General features: G+C 32.8%; 1 protein-coding gene across 4 annotated transcripts; it reads right to left on the bottom strand.

The window, feature by feature from the left end:
* On the bottom strand, window positions 1–23,525 carry LOC134720950 (annulin-like). Of its 4 annotated transcripts, XM_063583561.1 has the most exons (16): window positions 22,931–23,026; window positions 21,982–22,039; window positions 19,393–19,670; window positions 18,597–18,815; window positions 16,651–16,929; window positions 16,084–16,202; window positions 15,439–15,552; window positions 7,596–7,773; window positions 6,670–6,820; window positions 5,984–6,087; window positions 5,126–5,288; window positions 4,410–4,620; window positions 3,463–3,673; window positions 1,853–2,013; window positions 830–963; window positions 1–170 (listed from the first exon to the last, which is right to left on the bottom strand). In XM_063583561.1, the coding sequence occupies exons 3-16, from the start codon at window positions 19,661–19,663 to the stop codon at window positions 32–34; spliced, it is 2,454 nt and encodes an 817-aa protein (XP_063439631.1). In that variant the 5' UTR covers window positions 19,664–19,670; window positions 21,982–22,039; window positions 22,931–23,026; the 3' UTR covers window positions 1–31. The 4 variants fall into 4 exon arrangements, with proteins under 4 accessions (XP_063439631.1, XP_063439630.1, XP_063439627.1 ...); XM_063583560.1 differs by lacking the exons at window positions 21,982–22,039; window positions 22,931–23,026 and adding an exon at window positions 23,505–23,525; XM_063583557.1 differs by lacking the exon at window positions 21,982–22,039 and having other exon boundaries at window positions 22,931–23,162.
* Window positions 23,526–25,637: the final 2,112 nt, after the last annotated feature.

The raw sequence follows: 25,637 nt of genomic DNA, 5'->3' as shown, positions 1-25,637 counted from the left end.
ATTTGATGAAATAATTTTCCTTGCATTGTAATTATTCTGCTTTTACAGATACCATTCCAATAATGTCCCTCAATTCTTCACAATCAAAACTACAGTTGATTTGAATTTCACCCTCTGTTTCAGCTACTAACTCTTCCATAGTACTCCATTCTGACTTAGCAGGAACATCACTATAGAATTCAATAAATATATGTCATAATTCTTAATATTTTGGAAATTATTAAACTAAAACTATGCATAATATATATGTCAATTATGATTAATCCTGAATTGTCCATCATTATAACTTCTGCAAGCTGAGGGTAATATTATAATATGATAACGAATACTTTAGTTTAAACTATACACACTCAAATATAATCATTGATATGATCAAAAAATAATAAATTAACTGTTTACATTTATTTTAAATACTAAGAATCTTTTACCCTAAGAAATAGCTGTGTTTGACAAAACCATTCGAAATTGTGAATCTTCGATATTTTTCAACTTCGTGCTTTATTTGGCCTTTTAAAAACTGATGTGTCATTTGTAGGGGAAACGCGTGTATGGCGTACATAATCTAAATCCTGTTGTATATAATGGGTTTATGTATACAGATTCATTTTTTGTTTATTATGCATTGTTTAAGAAGTAACTAAAACTAAACCCATATTAATAAATAAGGAGTTCGTTCTTGATTATTCTTGGCTAAAAAAAAGCCAAAAAATCATTCAATCAAACAACAAATCTTCTAAATTTAAATGTTATTACCAATAATACAATACAATAATAATTTATTAACGTCTCACCATCAATAATACAGTATACACATTTCACATTATATTACCTTGCTGAGTTTGCCTTATTTTCAATTCCGTTTCCTTCGATGAGGTAGGAACATTTAGTAAGAGGTTTTGGTAAAGGATTTTTAAATGACAGTTTCACTTTGAAAGGATTTCCAACTTTGACCTTTGAAGGAACCTGAAACATATAAAAAATCATAAAAATTAAAGAACCCTCGTTGATTATAGAGAAAGAGCTAACTTTTAAAATCATTATTTACATCATTTCACCTGTAAATGTGCCTATTTAATTAATTTCGTAAGTAACTGTCTACCGTTATATATCATTTGTCTTTTATAGAATTTAAAATTGACTGTATATTTCTGTTGTCTCATTTTTATTAGTTTAAAAGTGGGACGAAAGATACCAAAGGGACAGTCAAGCTCATGATTCTTAAAACAAAATGACAACGCCATGGCTAAAATTAAAAAGACAAACAGACAAACAATAGTACACATGACACAACATAGAAAACCAAAGAATAAACAACACGAACTCCACGTCTTGAATAAGGATGATTCGAGCTCGATATAATTATATCATAGACTATTGTCTATTATTATGGATCAATTAATGACCAAAATCTATCTCGTGGTCTTGCTGTTGTGTTCCTTTATTATTGAGGTATAAACCATGAATGTCAATAACAGTTACAAATTTCAGTCAAACTTGGGGTCAATCTTTCCAAGCATAATGAATAAAAATGTATTTCGTATGACACATCTTCAAAAAGATGCCTTCCTCAGCAAGTGGTGATATATTGAGGTGTCGTGTACATATATATACCATTTCATAATATGTTCTACAAAATTGGCAAAACCTTTTGAAATATTTGGTCTTCAATGCTCTTCAACTTCGTGCTTTATTTTGGCCTTTTAACTCTTTTTAATTGAGTGTCATTGTCACTGTGAGTCTTTTGCAGATAAAAAGCGCGTCTGGTGTTCACAATAATACGCCTAGTATCACTAATGAGTGTATATTTATAATGCAAAATTCAATACAAGGATTAATAACATTTTTGATGTACCTCTATCGTAATATCTGGACGTCTCAAACGGAAATCATCTGTCTTAACGTAACAATTCTCAGTCTCCTTGATATGGGCATATGCCATAATTTCCATTCCAAACAATTCATACATTTTGTCCAAATATTCATCTGTTTTAACTGTAAATTTAACTGTCTTCTCTGAAATGAGATAATAAATTAAGCAGGGCAAAATGAACACTATCAAAGTCTGGTATAGTTGATATTTTTTACATATTTTGTCGAATCAGATGGAATAAATACTTCTTGATATACAAAGATTGAAACTAACCAACATTTCATTTTTTTATGTCTAAATTTATTAATGCAGCTTACCATCTAAAGATACTCTCCCGATATTCAACATTAAAATGAATTGGTCTCTTTTTTCTATATCTTCTTGAAATTAGAACTGCTTATTGCAATCTACAAGCCAAACCTCTTGAAAAATGGGACAACTATTTCTTACCTTTCATTATCTTTCTCCTCGTTGAGTAAATATTTTCCAGCTGGTTCTATATGGGCATTTTACATGGAGAGTCATATAACAATAAAATAAATACAATTTTTTCAGCAGTCATACAGATACCATTAATGGAATGAAAACTTACTTTTATTACAAATACAGAAATTGACTTTCAGAAATAAAGTTTGATTTCAGCTCCTGCAATTGATGTGAAACTGCTATATGAAACGCACTAAATGGTAAAGACGCAGATCAGAGATTCTTGGACGGCATAGTGTTTAAATCAGCAGGTACAGATACCTGGGCTTGTCTTAACAAACTATCGCATTTCTTGACACGGCATTATTTGAGAATGGTTTATTTTATTTGTATAACAAACGAACAGACGGACGAACAGACGCACAGACCAGAAAACATAATGCCCCTCTACTATCGTAGGTGGGCATAACAAATAAGAGTGTGTGAAATGAGACTATTCGCCATATACCAAAGGATAAGAATGCACACATCTATGGACCATTGTAAGGCCTGTAGCAATGTACAAAACATAAACCGCATGGTAAACTACAAAGGCTTTCGGATAACAAAATGTAAAAAACAATCTTAAAGGAAAACCTACAGCCTGAATTTTGCAAAAACAAAAAACAAAACTAAATCAGTAAGGAAGACGGCAACTAACAACAACCACTGAATTTTAGGACAAACAGTAACATAAAGCTGGTGTGTTTTTGTTAATTGATCTGTTATCAGAGGGTATTTCTAAGTATTTTCTGATTTAAAGCATAACAAGAGACGATTAGCTGTCGACCCACTCTGTCTTGTTCTGCTCTCAGACCATATGAGATTTTTTTTTTGTTGCCTTGGTTTGTCATCTGCATCGAATTGTGTGATTTGAACATTGGTTAACTACGTTTGCCTAAATTTAAGATACGTTATTCTAAGACCCGTTTCTACATTTTGGAGCTAGATATTTTTCATAGACACTTGGGATTGAGGATGAGTGATGATGGACATATGTTAGGTTAACACCTAGTCTTTCTTTATGTCACTTGATTGATACCTTATAAAGTTATATACAACATCTGCTTTTATACATATATCCTTTAAGTTCTGTAATTTTAAACAGCAATGATAAAGAAACCTACCTTCACCGAAATCAAGACGGATATCATCAAAACTTTTTTTTATAACATTACGTCTCCCATCTCCAGTATATTTTACGCTATCTATTACTACTTGTAAATGCTTTACAGTTCTCAGTGCCTTTTTCTTTTTAATATTTTTCAGTTTGAGTTCTACTTCAAAGTCATTGCCCACCAAAACACCATCTTTTTCTTCAATCTCCACCGATATATCCTAGCAGATACAACACATGTATTGGTTTACAAATATCCTGTTAGTTTTAATGCATTGAATATATAATAGTGTGGATCAATGTTGTTAACAGCTGTTTTAATATTTCGGGTTTTTTTGGGGTTTTTGTTTTGTAATATCAATGGTATTCATATTATTTTTAAGATTGCAAAATGTGTGTGTATAAACTTCATTGCTGATATGAAATTTTGATGCTCAACTATACAATATAGTAATGGTTTTAGTCTAATCCTGTAGACATATTTTACTTTTATATCCATTCAGCTTCAATGTGATTTAATAAGTCGAAGGTGATGTCGGCGTTGCCCGAAGATTGCTTAGTATCATCATTGTATTGTTAGTCGAATTTTTGGCATTCTTGTATTTTATAGGAGTGCACAATTTGAACAAAATAACTACTTAGTAGTAGTATTAAATTTAGTTTACTTCTGGTGATAAAAATAAGGGTGTCTACAGACGAATTGGCAGATTTTTATTATTTTTATAGTTGACAGCTTGGTGGTCAATCACAATAGCATCTAAATTGAAAACAAACAATGAATATCATTTGATACAAATACATAACTATAACCAGCCAGTTGTGTTGATTAACGTACAATTAGCACGATTTATTTCAATAATACTAAATAGGCATCATTAACAAAGTTACTAGAAGAAATATGATTTTGTGGTAATGCATGTTTCATCTGAATACAATGTATCCCTCAAGTAAACATACCATTGTGTCGCCCGTAGCAAATACATCACGTCCACCTTTCGCCTCATTGTCAGCATTCTGAACTGCAAGCCTTTCCTCTAAACTACCCTCGGGGTACTTATATTCGCTTGTAACATCTAGTCGATATTTTTCTCCGTATCCTCTCCATACAGATGCTTCTCCGTTATATGGTCTTCCGTCTGGTTTCTTGGTGCTTATGTTTTTACCAACACTTGAATATAAATATAACATTACAAGAAACCACCAAAATAAACCTAATGGACATTTCAACATACTACCCTAATCTTTTATATTTATCTCCTCCGAAAACAATATGTGTTACCATTAGATTAGCAAAAACTATTCGGAAACAAAGAAACGTATAGACGATATACAGGGGAAAAGAACAACTTCTATGGAAACACTTATGTAGAAGAAATACATTTATTTGACGTTCCCCTTATTTAAGGGAAAAAATACAGTGAAATATAAGAAATAATGAAAACACAGAAGATTTTTTCGCTTATTAAAGTAAAATGGGTCATGAACTAAGTATACATATGGTATTACGGTCGAAGTTTATAATCGACGTAAAAAAATAAGCGTTAGATCTTAATGAAGTTCGAATTTGATTTCATAGTTGATAAATATGCTAAGAGCTTTAGCATTTTTCGTTTGTACTAATATATGATGTATTGTAAAAGGAATTTCCATCTTTAACTATTTTAAATACATACTCGTTACTGTCAGTTTTAATGATAACCCATGAATCATTTGGAAGTATTTCCCAATGAACAATATCTGCATTTACTTCAGCAAATATAAAAGGTGCATCAAATGGTCGTCCAATTTCACCTTTCTTTATAGCAGTAACAGGTGCTGGTCCGCACTGGTAAACACCTAAAATAAAATTACAAGTTATAAATTTGGTGAGACTGCAGCACTTTTCTGGACATAGTACCTCAATCGGGAAGGCACTGACAATTGTAGCAAATGAATGAGATGGATGTTTATATATATATATACAATAACGTCAGGAGCTAAATAACTTTTAGCCTTTAAATCATACAATCTTATTTTTGAGCGTACTATAATTGTTTGTTCTTTTTATTTTAACAAGAATTGTCTTTTTTTTTAATTAAAATTAAGGATTGCTATTAACTTTTTCAACATTTAATGATAGAACACTCAAATTGTCACAAGATGCACCAGATTATTGATAAAATTCTCAAATAGAATCCAACAGATAGATTAAAAATTAAAAAGATATCGCTTGAGAGCTCAGGCCTTTTTTTTTAAAAGTTATACAAATTGTGTTCAGATTGAATAATGTAAACCTACATACGTGAAAAGAATTGAAATAAACAGAAAATAACAGAGTTTGGAAAATAATGAAAATTGTCCTGTCCCCAAGTACCTATGCTGCAAAATAGTAATATTATAAACATATCTTTTTTGAACATAACATAACAAATGCTACATAAGTATGCATCAACAATTCTGTAAATGATTGTTTTACCATTCAGAAAATATAACTCCAAGTAAAGTTTTATACAAAGCATCATTATAAACATCAAACAATCTATACTAATTACCTGAACTTAATTCTTGTGGTGTTGCATCAATAACTTGCCAACCATCATAACCTTTACCGAGATCAGGTCTTGATATCCACGCTTCATTCCATACGTGAAAATTCCTGTAGTTGAAGAATTGATTATTCAATGCAATGAAAAGTAATTTTTCTTCATACTTTTACCAATAAAAGTACTACAAAGCCAACATTTTGCTGTTTATCACTGGCTGTATGGCTGTCGATTTTAAGCAAGATTTTGATTTCTTTCAACTAACTATTTAGCCTCATGTTTGTATGCCCCGGCTAGGGGCATTATGTTTTTCAGCCTGTATGTCCATCCGTCCGTCCGTCCCGCTATATGATCTTTCTCATTTCAATATCAAATTAGAATTTTGATGCCACTTTCACGGTCTATTGAACATAAAAAGTAGGACATCCGCGTTCTATAGAGAAATTATTGCTGATAATAATTCAAGCACAGAAATTAATAATATGCTTCATTCGAATCTAATATAAGCTACAATTGTGCATTAAAAAATAATAAAAACGAGAATTAGTTTCCAAAATTCATATTGATTATTGCAATGTTTATTAACTATATATTTGTTCTCTCTGAAATGGCAATTTTTTTTTAATTAAAACAGATAAACCAATCACAAAAACTTTATTCAAACGTATTTTGACAAACAAAATGCATCTTCATACCATATGGAATCACTTGAACCCGCAATGTCAACCTTCTCCAAATCCTCGCCTTTCCTTACGAATGCTTTATCGATACATGTTGATCCGTCTGTATCGTGGGCTGACGCAAAATTTGTTACACTACGAGCTGGCAGTCCTATGGCTCTGCATACTAAAATATCAAAATGTACATTCTATATTTTATTGTTTTTATTTGATTAAATCCTTCCATTTTATTATGATTGAGTGTTGGTCGTTGAATATATACATGTGTGCAGTTGCTATAATTTCATGCCTATATTTAGTACGATCAAAAAGATTATGAAAACTACATGTAAATCATACAAAAGTTATCATGTTCATTTGAATGAATAAATTAACTTACACAAGAAAGAAAAATTCAACATTAGTATGAATCCGATGTTCAGTGGTTGTCGTCTGTTAATATAACTTGAGTGTTTCTCGTTTCTCGTTTTTATATTATAGATTATACAGTTAGTTTTCCCGTTTGAATGGTTTTACACTAGTATTTGTGGGGCCCTTTATAGCTTGCTGTTCGGTGTGAACCAACTTGAAGGCAACGTGTTGATGGCCGTTCCTTGACCTTTAATGGTTTACTTTTATAAGTTGTTACTTGGATTGAGAATTGTCTCATTGCCACTCATACCACATCTTTCTTTACCTATTTTATGAAAAATTTCACCCCGCGTTTCTAAATTGTACATAAGAAAATTGCAATGCCTAAACCGAGTCAGAAATATAACAGTTGTTATCCATAGCTAGAGGCTCCGAAATAAATATACAGGCTTGGCTTTTAATACAGACCTCGATGTACCATGGTTGGCCATTTAATTAGGGATTTTCCTTTGAGATCTTTATTTTTTGTTATTTTACTTTTTTTAAATAAGCTATATTAAAACTACATTCCTCTCCATTTTTATTATTACCTGTAGTTGTCAGTCCTGAAAATACCCAACATTGTCCGAACTGAACAGGTGTACCCTGGTTCTTGGTATATTCCTCCAATATTGCAACACTTCCAACCCATTTCATAGGTGGTGTTCCACCACTGTAATCCCCGCTCCAATTCCCAACCAGAACACCATTATCATCCGGCGCATTCACCTTTCAGAACAATAAACGGAGTTGTAACCAATCAATGTTAAAGCTTTATCGATTTATTAAGATATATATTGCAACACGATACATTTTGATTTAATTTGATTTATGCATTTTACAAAACATGTTATTCAAGCCACCTGTTTGTTTTAATAGCAAGACAAAAACCTCGACAACGGTTGTCGCGGAGTCATTACTGTTAACAGTGTTAAAGGTTAATTGATACCTTGTATTTGATAGCCGTTGGTATTCTCTAAATGAACAAGAGTGGTTTCTTTTTATTATATAATTGCAGAAGTCGATGTTGTATATTACTTTAATGTAAGGGGTAATCAATTATTTTTTTCAAGACATATCTGGTGCCATGGAATATTCATGAACTTTTGAAAAAAAGGAACCAATAGGGAAAATACAAAGTCCATTTTTTTTTTTAAAGTTTACAAATTATGTTTATTTCCAATAACATATCGATGGGTTATTGCCACAACCAAATAACATAAAATTTGTTAAATCTGGATTTTGGGTCAAAAATGTGTTTTAAAGTCAATGCTTTAATCGCACCAAATTATAGAGCAAAAGGTATACTAGAAGTATTTTTAATTGATAAAACATCAATCAATTATCTATTAATAATTGAATTGTTGGATGCATCAATCATCTATTTATAGATAAGTTACTTGGTCATTATAGTAAAATATTTTATATATTAAAACAATATACCTAAATCAAATATCTGGAGATAAATTGTTTGGCAAAACCAAATTTCAAATTATTTTCACAATTTCTTTATGCCTCAACATTGTGAATAAGGTTAACTGTTTGTTGCTGTCATGTTTACAATACTTAAATCTATTTTTAGCATGCATCATCCACTGTGTCTAAAGATAACCTGTTGCAGCTGTTAAATATAATCAGCAGATGAAAGGTCAACAAACTAATAAATCCTGATAATCTTTTGGGTCATTAAGACTTGTGTAAATATAATGTTGATTCGAGGTTAAAACCAAGTATCTTATTTCGTGTTTTTGTTTCATTTACACTATTACACATCTTGTAAATACTAATTTTCTCAGGGAAGGAATGCACATTGCTATTGTTAAAAATGATCATCTTTAAACAATCCAAAAGCAGTTATAGGTATGTATGACATTGTAAATTATATTATGAAAAACATTTATCTAAATATTTTTGATTTTATACTATGATAACAAAATAAGTATTAGCGTTGATGAATAATAATTAATTTTACTCTGAGAAAGATATTATAATTCAGATTTAATATGGATAATAATTAATTCTGTTAAAATGAATCAAATAAATACACAAAACATGGTCTAACTGCATGTTGCTTGAACTATTTTTTTTTATGTATTATTAAATGTTTTATGTGTCTCATAGTTCACACTGTTTTATTTATCTATTTTTTCTTCAGATTTTTGTCACAGAAATAATAAAGAAAAAAAACAGAGATCATAAAAAAATAGCACCAAGGTAAGATTTTTAAGTATTATATATTTATTTGTTATATTCCATTAGTATTTACAATAGCTCTAATTTTCAAATTATCTATCGATTCATAAAGATAAATGGTCAATCAAGAAGTATCAATATCAAGCTTATAAAAGACATCTCGATCTTGGACAAAAAACAAGAGATAACTAACAGGGAACAACTTTAACAATGAGAGAAACAGAGGACCCTTTAAAAATGGGGAAATCATATAGTAAAACAACAAAACTATCAAATTCAAAGTAGAATTAAAATCGTTATGTCCCTTATCAAACGGCACAATAAAAAGCTTAAACTCATTACACGAATGAAAAACAACTGTCGCATAGGAAATTTCAAAATTTAAAGACTATAACGTCCAAATGTCATTAACAGAAAATATTTCCGAAGGCTAAACATAGACAATAATTTAAATACATGTTTTACAGGATGGAATGCACAGAATGGTCATCCGATGATGAATGGATGAATGCAATTGCAGTAGAAGAAAATAGTCATTCAATTGAAAACACAACTACCGAGAACAACCTGTCAGTGACAGGAGATAGTCAACGACAGCCAGTCAACACAACGCCTGAAAATATTGGACAAGAGGTTGTTGGCACACCACATGAAGATATACAACAAGAATTAAATGACACAAGGCCCGTACAGAATGAACAAGAGGGCGATGATACACCACATGAAGATATACAACAAGAATTAAATGACACAAGGCCCGTTAAGAATGAACAAGAGAGCAGTGATACACCACATGAAGGTATACAACAAGAATTAAACGACACAAGGCCCGTACAGAATGAACAAGAGGGCGATGATACACCACATGAAGATATACAACAAGAATTAAATGACACTAGGCCCGTACAGAATGAACAAGAGGGCGATGATACACCACATGAAGATATACAACAAGAATTAAATGACACAAGGCCCATACAGAATGAACAAGAGGGCGATGATACACCACATGAAGATATACAACAAGAATTAAATGACACAAGGCCCATACAGAATGAACAAGAGGGCGATAATACACCACATGAAGATATACAACAAGAATTAAATGACACAAGGCCCGTACAGAATGAACAAGAGGGCAATGATACACCACATGAAGATATACAACAAGAATTAAATGACACAAGGCCCGTACAGAATGAACAAGAGAGCAGTGATACACCACATGAAGGTATACAACAAGAATTAAACGACACAAGGCCCGTACAGAATGAACAAGAGGGCGATGATACACCACATGAAGATATACAACAAGAATTAAATAACACAAGGCCCGTACAGAATGAACAAGAGAGCGGTGATACACCACATGAAGATATACAACAAGAATTAAACGACACAAGGCCCGTACAGAATGAACAAGAGGGCGATGATACACCACATGAAGATATACAACAAGAATTAAATGACACAAGGCCCGTACAGAATGAACAAGTGAGCGGTGATACACCACATGAAGATATACAACAAGAATTAAATGACACAAGGCCCGTACAGAATGAACAAGAGAGCGGTGATAAACCACATGAAGATATACAACAAGAATTTAATGACACAGGGCCCGTACAGAATGAACAAGAGGGCGATGATACACCACATGAAGATATACAACAAGAATTAAATGACACAAGACCCGTACAGAATGAACAAGAGAGCGGTGATACACCACATGAAGATATACAACAAGAATTAAATGACACAAGGCCCGTACAGAATGAACAAGAGAGCGGTGATACACCACATGAAGATATACAACAAGAAGTAAATGACACAAGGCCCGTACAGAATGAACAAGAGAGCGGTGATACACCACATGAAGATATACAACAAGAATTAAATGACACAAGGCCCGTACAGAATGAACAAGAGAGCGGTGATACACCACATGAAGATATACAACAAGAATTTAATGACACAAGGTCCGTACAAAATGAACAAGAGGGCGATGATACACCACATGAAGATATACAACAAGAATTAAATGACACAAGGCCCTTACAGAATGAACAAGAGAGCGGTGATACACCACATGAAGATATACAACAAGAATTAAATGACACAAGGTCTGTACAGAATGAACAAGAGAGCGGTGATACACCACATGAAGATATACAACAAGAATTAAATGACACAAGGCCCTTACAGAATGAACAAGAGAGCGGTGATACACCACATGAAGATATACAACAAGAATTAAATGACACAACACCTGAAAATATACAACAAGGGGTAATAGTATCCATTGATGAAGAAAGTAGTGACGATAATATTCCTCTATCTCGACTGAAACATAGGACAACCTTCGTAGAAGATGAGGATATTGAGTCTATAATAGATAGTGAAGATTCATACAAAGTAACTAAGGCAGATATCAACTCATCTGATTCTAACTTATCAGCACCGTCTTCAGAAGGAATTTCAAACACAGACTCTGAATATGAAACATTGACTCTTCATAAAAGACGGAGAAAACTTTCGAAAAAAAGAAACACTAAAGAAAACAAGATTAATAGAAAGACAGAAAAAAAATCCAAAGTTGTACAAGTTATTTCAAAAAATAAAACTGCAAAAACAATCAATGCAGACAGAAGTACAAATGGTAATGTTCAGAACACACCACTTTCCTGTAAAGAAACTTACACAAGTCTCCAGCACCAAACTAATAGTTCAAAAGGTCAGTCAACCAAACAGATGGAAGAGTATAGCATAATACAGTCAATTAAAGAAGTTAGTGCACAGGAGTCAGAATATTTTGAAAAAGAACGAAATCAGTGTGAACAAAAACTGGATTCATTACTTGCTGCTAATGGTCTTGTCAGGAAGGAAGTATCTCCAGATGGAAATTGCTTTTTTAGGGCATCGCTGCTGCACGTGCCGTATGTTAAAGATGAGAATGAATTAAGAGGAATGTTATGTGGACATATTATAGACAACGCTAATGAATATGTTGTTTTTTTCTCAAATAACGAAACAAATGAATCATTTGAAGAAGATATGATTTGGATCGATTTTCGCACAGAAGTTGAAGAGCTCAAATGTAGTGGGAAATGGACAAATCGAGCAGCTGACCTTTTGCCACTTGCTCTTTCTAATTGGAGTAGGAAGCCAATCAAAATCTTCACAAGTCTTTCCCAGAAACCAGTGATAGATATAACACCAACTTTATGTGAGTCTGACCAATCAAGTTTTATTTTTCTTTCCTACATAACATCAGAAGATAACTCAATTCCATCTCATTATGATGGATGTGTCAAGAATAGTTCACAGGCAAGCCAGGAGCAGCCATGCAACAAACATGCAGAGAAAGACCAAAATGACGTACAGAATGATGCAATTGAAAATATAACAGACCAACAACCAATTACTCCTTCAAAGACTAGGAAAAAGGTTGGGCGGCCAAGAGGAACTCCTCTACGAAAATCGCATACGTTTATGACACCTCCTAAAAAGAAACTCTATAGAAAAAGAAAAGCTACTCCAGATGAATGGAAAAAGAACATACGAAAGAAGTTGCGAATGTCTGGGAAAGAATATGTGTCACAAAGAGGGAAACCTGTACATCAAAAGGTGGTTAAATCTGTAGATTGCAGCAAGTGTAAATTCAAATGTAGCCAGAAAATTACTGAAGAAAACAGACAGAAAATATTTGATTTATTTTGGTCCCTGGAATCGTACGAAAGGAAAAAGGATTTCATCATATCAAGAGTAGAAGAAAAACAAACAAGAAAGTACATCGACCCAAACAATGATATCACACAAAAGAGAAAAAGAAATATTCATCGATCATATTTCTTTGATATTGGAGGTACGAAGACAGTAGTTTGCAAAATGTACTTTAAGAAAACATTAGATGTTGGTGATGCTTACATTGACAATGCCATGCAAAATGAGTCAGGTGGAGTATTTATTGGCGCTGACAAACGAGGTAAACACACACCCCACAATAAAACCAAACCAGAATATTTACAGAAGGTGAGAAGTCATATTGAGTCTTTTCCTGCTGTCGAAGGGCACTACACTAGGAAGTCTTCCAACAGAAGATATCTAGGAGCAGAGTTGAACGTACCCAGGATGTATCAGCTTTATCTTGATTACTACAAAGAGTCAACTCCACAAAACCAATTAGTTAGTTTAACAATATACAGAAAAACATTCAACGAAGAGTACAATTTCTCATTTCATGTTCCCAAAAAGGACCAATGTAATATTTGTGTTACTTATGACAGAGGTATTGCAGATGCATCTATTTCAGAAAACGAAAAGAAGAAGTATTATGAGCACCAACAGATGAAGATGAGAGCGAGAGAGGAAAAGAAGAAAGACAAAGATAAATCTAAAACAACTAATGATACCTTTGTAGCAACTTTTGACTTACAGGCTGTATTACAAACACCTTGTTCCTTAGTCAGCCAAATCTACTACATGAGGAAACTGAATTGTTATAATCTGTCAGTTTATAACTTAGGTACCAAAAATGCAACTTGCTACTTATGGTCAGAGGTAGAGGGTAAACGTGGAGCCTGTGAAATCACAACCTGTTTATATCTGCAACTGTTGTCTCTCACAGCCAATATCAAGAATGTAATTCTCTACTCAGATGCATGTGCAGGGCAAAATAGAAATCAGTTTACTGCAACTGGCTTAATGCATGCTGTCATCAATCTTCCAAACATAGATATAATTGACCACAAGTTCCTAGAAAGCGGACACACCCAGATGGAATGCGACAGCATGCATTCAGCAATCGAGTTTGCGAAGAAAAAAACTGAGATTTACATCCCAAGCCAGTGGGCAACAGTTGTCAGGATGGCGAGGAGGACTAATCCGTACTCAGTTGTACCTATACAACATGAGGATATCTACGATTTCAAAAAGCTCCAAAAGACAACACTTACCTACAGCAAGGTGGATGCCAACGGTGAAAAGGTCAACTGGCTGAAAATCAAATGGCTACGATATTCCAAACAGGAACCTCAACATATATTATTTAAGCATACATTTGACCAAGACTTCAGAAGATTGAGGATCATCGAGTTTGACAAAAATGGAGTTCCTGTAACAAGTATTAAAGGACACGAATTGCCAAGAAAATACAAAGGAAAGCAACCAATTACATTGGCAAAGAAGAAGGATCTTCTTAACCTTTGCAAAACCAAGGTTATTCCCGCTGAGTATCACAAATTTTACAAAGATCTTCCTGCCAATGGAGAGGTTCCTGATAATCTACCGGACCCGGATGTAGAGGAAGAAGAACAGGACTCAGAACAAGAGTGATAGATTGCATATATGCTTCAAGCTTTAACATTTTAAAAATTCTGATCAATATAGTCAATTCAGTAATTCTTACAAAAATATCTTACAAATTTACATATTGTTTAACGATATTTCTATCAATATATCAATAATGATGTTTGTTTCAATTCATTAATTGATTATCTTATATTGGATATTGCGTTGTGGTCTTTATTTTTAAGATAAAATAATGATAAATTTTAATTGCCAACATAAGGTATTTCTTTATAACAGGTTATGGCATATTTTGTAAAAAATAAACAAATTTGTTTGTAATGCCAAAAAAACATAATGCCTGTTATTGTATTCTGTCATACAAATTATTGTTTGATAAGAAAAATTTTGATATGTCAAAAACAATTATCTTCTGTTAAATGATTAAGGCACTACTACCAGCATTTTTTTCATATTTAACGTAACAGCCAAAAGGTCATAATGGTACTTACCGTGTTATGGTACTATCATACCATATTTTTAAACATGGATATTTGATTGCATCAATACTGTATCACCCGTAACTTGGTTTTGGCAATCGTGTTTTCAATGTTATACTATGTTTTATTATGTCTCAATCAATTTGAAGCAATAAATCAATTGTCGTACTTATTTTGTTCTTATGTATTAGATAATTTGTTAGCAAACATTGAAACTGAAATACAAAATCATTTATTTACATGTAATAACTTTTAAAGTACCCATAAAACTTAAAAACATGCCGTCTGAAAAATGCTATATTTTCAGTTATTTGGTTGTGGCATTAACCCATCGATATAATGTCAACGCGTACACGAAGTATACTCTTACAATACCTTGAGGTAAACCATAACAAGGTACATATAAAGTACTTACCATTCTTGTTATTGCACGAGCGAGTTTAACAGGGTCTGACATCGCAGGGTCTACTGTGTTATTGTAGGCCTTCCGGATAAGATGTAAGCACGTGTCAAGTATACCATCTCGGAACTGAAAAGTATAACTAGTAATTAACTAACTAAACTTTAACTGAAATGGATATTTTTCACTTTATTGACGATGTATATACTTAAGATGAGACAGGCCCTGGCTTACATATTCAAAATATATAAATACACATATTTAAAAAAAAAAAAAAAAAAAAAAAAAATGATATATCAGTGTACGTGACTGTAATTAATAGACGAAATGACTAATTCGATCTATATAATAAAAAATAATAATTATAAAAAATTCTTTTATTAATTCCTCTTTTTTTACGCACGAATTATGAAACATAGCATCAAAAACTTGTATCAAGTAGGATATTTAAATAGAACTATTAAAATAGTACATTGATCGATGATCGTTGGTTGCTTAACATCCAGTGGTAAATATGTCATGCATATTCATGCAGGACGATATAAACAATATACAAATTAGACGCAGTTTCAATTTATACAGCGAAATCATGACCAGAAAAATGAGTTTTTGCCGACATCGTTATCAATATTGGGGCAGCAGCTCAAATTAAATAATTACCTGTCCAAAATTCCATGGTTTGACACCCATCTGTCGGTAATTACCGCTCCATATGGCACCAGACTCATTGAGTATGTATTCGTCCAATAGTTGCTCTGTTCCCATGAAAACTTGATCATCTGTTAAATCGAAATCAGTGATGAATTGTTTTGAACGTAAGAAGAAGGCGACATATACATATATGACATTATTGACAGGAGAAAAACAAGTGTGTGATAAGGAAGGGAAGGCCTAATTGCTTGACAGACCCAAAGGTGGTTTGCATGCCTGGTAGTCAAAATAACTGTATATGAACCCCAAATTCTTCAAATAGAGTAAAACAATAATAGTTAATGTTTTTTGGCTTCTATGAACGTTCAACAATAGATTCACATCAAGCAAGTTACACAGGAATAATTTGAATCAATTTCAAATGATTGACGATCATATCTGTTAACTAGCAGTAAAAGTTTTATAACTCATATTTTTCTTCAGAACATTAAAACAAAATTGAGGGTACACGTGCAAATATATGTGGACAAAAAATAATAAATGAAAAAACTGATAATTTCTTTTTCATAAACTGACCTGGGCACCATGGGTTCAGAAGAATTATAACATCTTCATTGTGTTTATACATAAGTATTAACTTGTCTCCGTCGTCCTTTAGTTTAGATTCTGTCTGTATTGTAAACCTCCACTCTCCAATGATACAGTTACAAGGTGGTGTAACCTCTACGTCAATACTATTCTCCTTCTTGTCCACTAATTTGGAGAACCATTCTTTTTTATCTTTACTTCTGCTACTTGTGTTTTCATTCATGATGATCTGGGCTTGTGTTTTGTTGGAAGGTCTTGATGATTTACCTAAATGCGCAGAAAAACTATCCAAATATAATATAGGTGGTTTCAACGTTAACTGACAAATAATATTGAGAAAAAAAAATCGAAATGGTTTGTCATTTTGTCATTATGTTTAATTGTGTTGTTTTTCAAAAAAAGTTTGCATTTTGATCTTTGCAGGTCTCTATTAAATATATTCACAACGTTTTTAAGACTTGAAAAATGTTATGGTCAACTTCTTTTGTTTTTGTTTCACTCACAGGATCAAAATTTAAAGATACAAACAATCAAAATGCTATTCAGTGCTATATTTATAAACATAGAAGTCATTTTGGTACAAAATTGCTAATTTTACATGTTTGTACATATTTTGAACAAGAATGTGTCTGCAGTACACGGATGCCCCATGCACTATCGCTTCTTATGTTTAATGGACCGTGAAAATGGGAGGAAATCTGTTTCAAGTTTATTATTCATCAAAAACTACCTCGGCCAAAAACTTTTAGCTAACGCGGAACAGACTGACGGATGAACAAACGAATGGACGCACAGACCACAGAACATAATGTCCATAAATTAGTCATAAAACGAGTCATTGCTATTGCTAACTATTTGGTATGAAAACTCACAATTTGCCAAAATGTGTCAAAATTACAATTTGGACCTACTCTCTTGCGTTTGTAATTATGTAATTCTGATTAGTAATAAGCCAAACTATTGTAAAGTTTAAATAGTATTGTTCAAGTACACACACCGGGTTTTGATACAGCAAATACCCGTATAACGGGCTATTTTCGCGGGATGTAAATTTTCGCGGATAGAAGAAAAAAGTTCAAAATAAATTCCGCTACTTTACGAGTGCTTATGCAAATGTATTGAGAAAAGTTTTGATCCGCCAAAATATTTCGTATACCTTATTCAATGAAAATGGCGAAATATTACATTCGCAAGAATAACCCACAGTTACGGTAACAGATTTAATGATTCTTATAAAATGACTATATTATGATACCAACTCGACAAAATTAGATCTACGTCGATGAAATATTAAATATGAACACTTGTCTATTGAGATTAAGACATCAGTTCTAGGTTAGAACTGTTCAAGCTAGAACTGTCTGAAAGGTGTCAGGCTGACAGTTTTACGTACTGTCCTAGAACAGTTTTCCTGGCAGATTCTGACAGATTTAATGAGAGGTTAAAAATGATCTCCACTGTATAAGAAGGCATCAATCGGTTACAGGTTTTAAACTGTTGCGTTGATGTCTGTTTGTCATTGACACAATGCAGTCATCAACATCTATTTTACAACGCAGTAGATCAAATTTACATGTTTAACACAGATATCTTTTTCTAGAAAACTCACAGTATAAACGTTTATAATGCCTTTTCTACTAAGAATTCTTTTTAGATAGCACACGTTCTAATAAACATATTTTCATTACAGTCTGTGACTAAATCATTTTCACAGATATGTTATTTCACGTTTCGCGTATCGGTCTTTTTGACCCACTTTGCAATTTTCAAGTTCACTTGGTGTGGTTTGAACAATAAGTAAATAATGTAATACCGGTATATATGCGCGGCAATTTGCATTCGCGTTGTAGTAAATAAATCACATGCGAAAATTAGTTGGTTTACATATTAAGAGAGGCGAATGATACTTGATCATGCATATATAAATGTTTTACCTGTTTTGAAGGTGAACAATATTTCATTTTGTTCGTTATTATATGGCCTGTCAAAAGTTATGGTCATTTTAAATGATTGTCCTCTCCGTATTACAAGGTCGGGGTCCTTCTTCCTCTTAGTGCACATGTATTTATCTGTGTGGTGATCTTCAGTGTTACTTTTGATATTCAAATCAACCTTGTTCACGTGAAATTTCTTGTTGACCTCCTCATCTTTTTCTGGAATAGCAAAATAAATATGACTTTAATACTATGAATACGTTCACATTTACATTCCGTATCAATTTTGCATGGGGAAAAAAACAATTTTGATATGCAACTTTGGAAAACACGAGTTCATGTCATAAAAGATACAATACACCTATACACAGTACAAAAGATCTAGACTTTATTGAGAGTCGCAGCTTATTCAATGCGTGTTCGCAGATTTATAAAAATAATTGTAAACTTGCAGTTTTAATGTGTTAGTATCTGAATAAACATAAAAAAACAAAAAAAAACTTTTGAAGCACACGACTTTTTTGTAAAATATATTTGTAATTTGAGACAGATCATTTACAGCATTTGTTTCATAAACAATCCAATAATTTGTCTGTTTGTATGTCCAAAGACGTCGTAAGGACTTTTCTCCAGTGTACTTATCCTACACCTTAAAATGACACGTCTTAAAATGAGGGTGGGCAAATAGCGTATAAGAAATGAAGAAAAAAATATGCACAACACTTATAATTCCTTAATTCCCGAAGCGTTATATATATTTATTAACCACTGAAGACATCAGTATAATCTAAATTACCAGGCTCTCTAAGTTCCTCGTCCCTCTCGTCTATCGTTACTTCCCGGGTTTCTGTTCTGTTTTCCTCTCGTCTTGTTCTCAATTCGTGGTCCCTCTCCCATGGATATGAATAATCAGGTCTGCGGCTATATCCATAATACAGGGGGTTAAATGTACTGTTCCGGTACCTGTTCCCGTAGCTGCTATATGGGCGGATATCGCTATCATCATATGAACGACGTGTGTAGTTCGTCCTGTAGGGGTCCCGTTCGTAGTAAGTTCTTCTATACATATTAGTCCTGAAAGGAAAATCAGTAAACGTAATAAATACATAACATTGCAAACATTCTTTAGAAGGGCTCGTCATACAAATTCAACCATAAATATTTTTTATAACAGCCCTCTAAAAAAAACTTCATTCTGTTGTATGTATAAATTATTGCACTCAACGAGTAATAGATGAACTCAAAAACATACCGGATAATCAAGTCAATATATTTACCTTTTTACTCAATTCCGTGAGGATTATAATTTGAAATTTCATGCACAGAATGACGCAAGTTAAAACACTCGGCAAGCATTGACCTTTTATATCATGTTGCATACTGACAAAAGTTATCAAGTACCGGGAAGTTTTATTCGAATATCGGTTAACTTTTGAATAATACGTTGAAATGTAACTAAATTCTTTCCTGTTAAATTATGTAAAAAATACTCATCTTATTGCGCATCATCTTTGCTTTTTTTTTAAGGTTTCTTACATTATAAATGGTGGTCACTCCTGTCATAACCATCTAGTGTTGTAAGACATATTTTTGAAATGGAGGGACAAATGTTTTACGGGTAAATGTAATAAAGTTGTTGTTAAGGAAATAAATGAAACCGAATGCAACAGGCCCTGTTGCAGATACAGAAACGACAGAGAGTGACCAACGACAGATCACTTGCCTATAGAATCTTGACAATCACGACAGACCACCTGTATATAGAATACAAATCAGATAGATCACTTGTCTATAGAATGCAAACACGACAGATCACTTGTCTTAATAAAATTGAGAATAGAAATGGGGAATGTATCAAAGAGACAACAACCATACCAGACCATAGAAAAAACAATAGCAGAAGGTCACCAACAGGTCTACAATGTAACGAGAAATTCCCGCATCCGGAGGCGTCCTTAAGACTTTCTAAAGAATACAAACCCGACAGTCACTGGCCTATAGAATAGAAACCCGGCATATCACTTGCCTTTAGAACCTTGACAATCACGACAAATCACCTGCCTATATTATACAAAGCCGACAGATCACTTGTCTATAGAATGCAAACACGACATATCACTTGCCCATAGAATACAAACCGAAAGATCCCTTGCTTTTAAATTACAAACCCGACAGTCACTATTCCATATCATACGAACCCGATTCGCTTGTCTATTATAGAATACACGACATATTAAGTTTTCATTGAATACAAACCCGACAGATCACTTGCCTATAGAATACAAACCGACAGATATATTTCCTATAGATAACAAATCCGACAGATCACTTGCCTATAGAATATAAACCGACAGATCACTTGCCTATAGAATACAAATCCGACATATCACTTGCCTATAGAATATAAACCGACAGATCACTTACCAATAGAATACAAATCCGACTGGTAACTTGCCTACATAATACAAATCCGACAAATCACTTGCCTATATAATACAAATCCGACATATCACTTGCCTATAGAATATAAACCGACAGATCACTTACCAATAGAATACAAACCCGACTGGTAACTTGTCTACATAATACAAATCCGACAGATCACTTGCCTATAGAATACAAATCCGACAGATCACTTCCCTATATAATACAAATCCGACATATCACTTGCCTATAGAATATAAACCCGAAAAATCAGTTGCCTTTAGAATACAAATCCGACAGATCACTTGTCTATATCGTACGAACCCGATTCGCTTGTCTATTATAGAATACACGACAGATTAATTTTTCATTGAATACAATTCCGACAGATCACTTGCCTACAGAATACAAACCGACAGATATATTTCCTATAGATAACAAATCCGACAGATCACTTGCCTATATAAAACAAATCCGACATATCACTTGCCTATAGAATATAAACCCGAAAAATCAGTTGCCTTTAGAATACAAATCCGACAGATCACTTGTCTATTAGAATAATAAACCCGACAGATCCCTTACCTATATATAGAATAAAAGTCCGGCAGCAAATTTTCCTACTAAATAGAAACCCGGCAGATCACTTGCCTATAGAATACAAACCCGGTAAATCACTTTTGTATAGAAAGCTTTCCCCGACATATCAATTTCCTATATAATATAAACCCGACAGAGCACTTGCCTATAGAATATAAACCCGACAGATCACTTACCAATAGAATATGAACCCGACAGATCACTTACCAATAGAATATGAACCCGAAAGATCCCTTGCCTATAGAATACAAACCCGGCAGATCTTTTGCCAATAGAATACAAAGCGACATATAACTTGTGAATAGAACACAAACACGGAAGACCACTTTTCTATAAAATACAAATCCGACAGATCACTTACCTGATAACAGATGGTATCCGTTTAAAAGACTGACTTCGACTGGAATCCAAATTTAAGTCTACAATTTATGCAGATGGATAATGTTTACATATTGTCAAAGAATTATAACAATAAAATAAAGGAAGTTTCAACACATACAATAAGCACTTTAAGAATAACAATAGACGATGATTGACAAACGGGATAAACTTGACATGGCCTGGAAAAGGATATCGAACAGATATTTATGAATTAACTGATTAAAAAAGAATATAGTTAATTCACATAATCCTTACAACATTAGGGGTCTCACAGTTTTACAATGAAACAAAGACTTGACATAAATACCAAACAAAATGAAACTTTCAACATGTTTTTTTTTCTAAACATTTATACGACTTCTGGATTAAAACATGTCAGATAATAAAAGAAAGTGTTTGGATTAATTAAACTAAAAGTCCAAATGTTTCAACCCTAGAATACAGCTTGGACTGAATTATTTCCTCTTTCACAGTAAATAATGATTTATTACTTTTTTCGGCCTGACATCTTTTTTTCTTTAAAATCGACAATGTGCATCGAATGTGTTATATAACACGCAAATAAAATAAAATTTTGTCAGCCTGTATTTTGCTAAGAAATTGACCTTCATTCTTGACCTCAACCTTAAGAATAGTCTTGCATTTGTCAATGTACTGAGTCCATATATACATGATATAAGAATCGCGTTAAAATTGTGTTGATAAGGCAATCATTGGAAATGTGCATTGAATAAATGAAAAATTTGAAGGAATCGTTGTGAATTTTCTTCTAGAATCAGGATGATATTAGAATAACCATCGTTATATACATGATGATGTCGCTGAAATATTGGTTTTCAGTAACTACATCATCGGTTTCATCATTTAATAATGAAAAATATCTTGTATTGTATAACTATGTACAAATTACAACTAAATTATTGCCTTACCTGTTTTAATCTTTTTTAAAGGTAGATTATGTATATGAAAGTTGTTTTGTTTATAAACAATGTTTCCCCAGTTACTCGCACATCTTTTTTTAAAAGGACGTGTTTACTAGGGTAGAAATGAATATGATGACTTTAATCAACAACACATTCAAGATCAATGTGAGCGAAGGACATCATTCTGTTTATTTAAAATGTACCGTTAAAGACGTAATTTAAACTGTTTATAGCCTTTCTTTTTAAGTGCTATATCCTGTAACTCGATATGCAATGTTATTATATTTCTGTTGCTAAATATACCGATAGAGATATATTAATTTCATAACTATTTTGTTGACTGTTGACAGTCAGCTGTGACGTCACGGGTATTGACAGAAAAAAAATCATACCAAGCGTTTTAATAATATGAATATAAAATCGATTATATATAATCAATTGTTAAAAAGATCATTCCTGTTTTCGGATGCATATGTTAAAGGAACAGGCTTTAACAATCTGAAAATTCTATCCGTGCCCTACTTTCTGCGACCCTTTTCTGCATATAGTTTATAAGAACATATTTTTTTTTCAGGCTGACCTTGACTATGTGCTTTCAAATGTACTACAAATATAACAGTAAACAGTTCACGAGAAATCGATCGCATATCGAAATTCACTTAACCGTGGTATTCTTTTCATAAAGGTTTAATAATTTTACATTTTACGTCACGGTTATTGAATACCACATAACAGAATGTAATTACATTTAATGTTATCATGATAAATGTAATTATCTACCCGACTTAATAAACAGTTGATGAACCAATCATACTTGCATGCTGTGAGAAAAAAAATATATCTGCAAAACATCAAATGACCCATCACTACTGGTAGAGAAAAAATGCAAGTTATATTAATACATTGGTGAACTAAGACCTTAGTCTTTAGGACGGTTGTTCTCTCCGATAAAGTCCCTGTTTCCTCTCAAATGTATATAACATATCTGCATTTATATGCCATCTGAATTTTTTTTTAAACTCAAGCGTCAAAGATCGTCAAATATCTACTTTTTGTGTCAAAGACCAGTAGCAAATATTTCATAATTATTCATCATGCTCTAAGTAAAGTGTTCGCACACATATCATAGATCATCAACAGTCATATTTAGGTTCTTTGGTGTGACATGCATGTCATTAAAAGTTAGAAGGTTGAGCGAAGTTTCATGTTTTAATTTTCTCTTTTATCTTTATGTATTTTCTTAATTTTGCTGTTAGCCTATCACATTCAAGGCATAGTGAGCAACCCCAATCACTTGAAATCAGAGCCATCATTCACTATACATTGTACTCATGGTACTGTGGTCAAATGTAAAAAAGAAATGAGACAATTCTTCACAAGAAACAAATGACACAGAAATTAAATCTATAGGTATGGCATTCAACAATGAGTAAAGCTGATACCAAATGGTCAGCCAAAATTTTGTTGTTCTCTCTCTTTGCATTTGGTAAATCAAAGCGCTGTAAGCACTGTAGGCAGTTAACCAAAAACCAAGGCAAAAATAATTCTGAAAACTGTGGCAATGTTGCTTCAACTTTTTTTTTTAAATCTAAAAGAACAAACATTAAACATTCATATATAATTGTACATTATGTTCATTTAATGAATTACTCATTAAGGCAAATAATTCATATTTTATCAAGGTTTTCAATAGCAACGCACATTACGACGAATGGTCATGAGTCTTTCATGAGTCAGCAGTGGTACAAATTTGCAATGATTGCAGTTCTTCTAGTTGATCGTAATTGTTCAAATTAGTTGACTGTTTAACATCTGTTATAGATTTCAAGAAAATAACTACCAGTAATGACTGAAATTTAAAAACAAAAATGATTTCAAGGGCAATAACTCCAAAATTTGTTTCATTCAGCAGGAGATGGACCTTAAGATTACACTTCTGTAAATATTGAAAATGCACTTTCCCATAGGAACTTTCCTATGCCCTTCAAGCTGTACAACTTTTACTATGAAGTTTCGTAAAAAAAAATCATATCCTAGAACGAAAAGTTGGTATGCACTACTTTTTAGCTCACCTGGCCTAAAAGGCCGTGTGAGCTTTTCTCATCACTTGTCATCGTCGTCTGTCGTCGTTAACAATTTTTCAAACATCTTCTCCTCTGAAACTACAGAATGGATTTGAATGAAACTTAGCAGGATTGTTCCTTGGATTATCCTGCACAAAGTGTGTGCTTCGATTTTTGATCCGTCAAAAAACATGACCGCCGTTACTTAAAATAGAACATAGGGGTCAAATGCAGATTTTGGCTTATATCTCAAAAACGAAAGCATTTAGAGCAAATCTGACATGGGTAAAAATGTTCATTAGGTCAAGATCTATCAGCCCTGAAATTTTCAGATGAATCAAACAACCCATTGTTGGGTTGCTGCCACTTAATTGGTAATTTTAAGGAAATTTTGTAGTTTTTGGTCATTATCTTGAATATTATTATAGATAAAGATAAACTGTAAACAGCAAAAATGATCAGCAAAGTAAGATCTACAAATAAGTTAATGTGACCAAAATTGTCAATTGACCTCGTAAGGGGTTATTGTCCTTTAATGACAATTTTTCACAATTTGTTCATCATATTTGCTAACTTTAAAAAATCTTCTCCTCTGAAACTACTGAATGGATTTGGATGAAACTTAGCATGATTGTTCCTTAGATTATCCT

This window comes from Mytilus trossulus, chromosome 6 (assembly GCF_036588685.1).
Source record: "Mytilus trossulus isolate FHL-02 chromosome 6, PNRI_Mtr1.1.1.hap1, whole genome shotgun sequence".
Taxonomy (NCBI): domain Eukaryota; kingdom Metazoa; phylum Mollusca; class Bivalvia; order Mytilida; family Mytilidae; genus Mytilus; species Mytilus trossulus.
This window is presented reverse-complemented; position numbering and strand designations above follow the sequence as displayed.

What these genes read in the sequence shown, in the direction of transcription:
- LOC134720950 (XM_063583560.1), bottom strand. Translation starts at nt 19,663, where the DNA reads ATGTATAGAAGAACTTACTACGAACGGGACCCCTACAGGACGAACTAC. An exon ending in TTCAGGACTGACAACTACAG is followed by an intron (nt 6,821 to 7,595) that starts GTAATAATAAAA and finishes TTGATATTTTAG; the next exon opens with TATGCAGAGCCATAGGACTG. An exon ending in AATAAGGCAAACTCAGCAAG is followed by an intron (nt 171 to 829) that starts GTAATATAATGT and finishes TGAATTCTATAG; the next exon opens with TGATGTTCCTGCTAAGTCAG.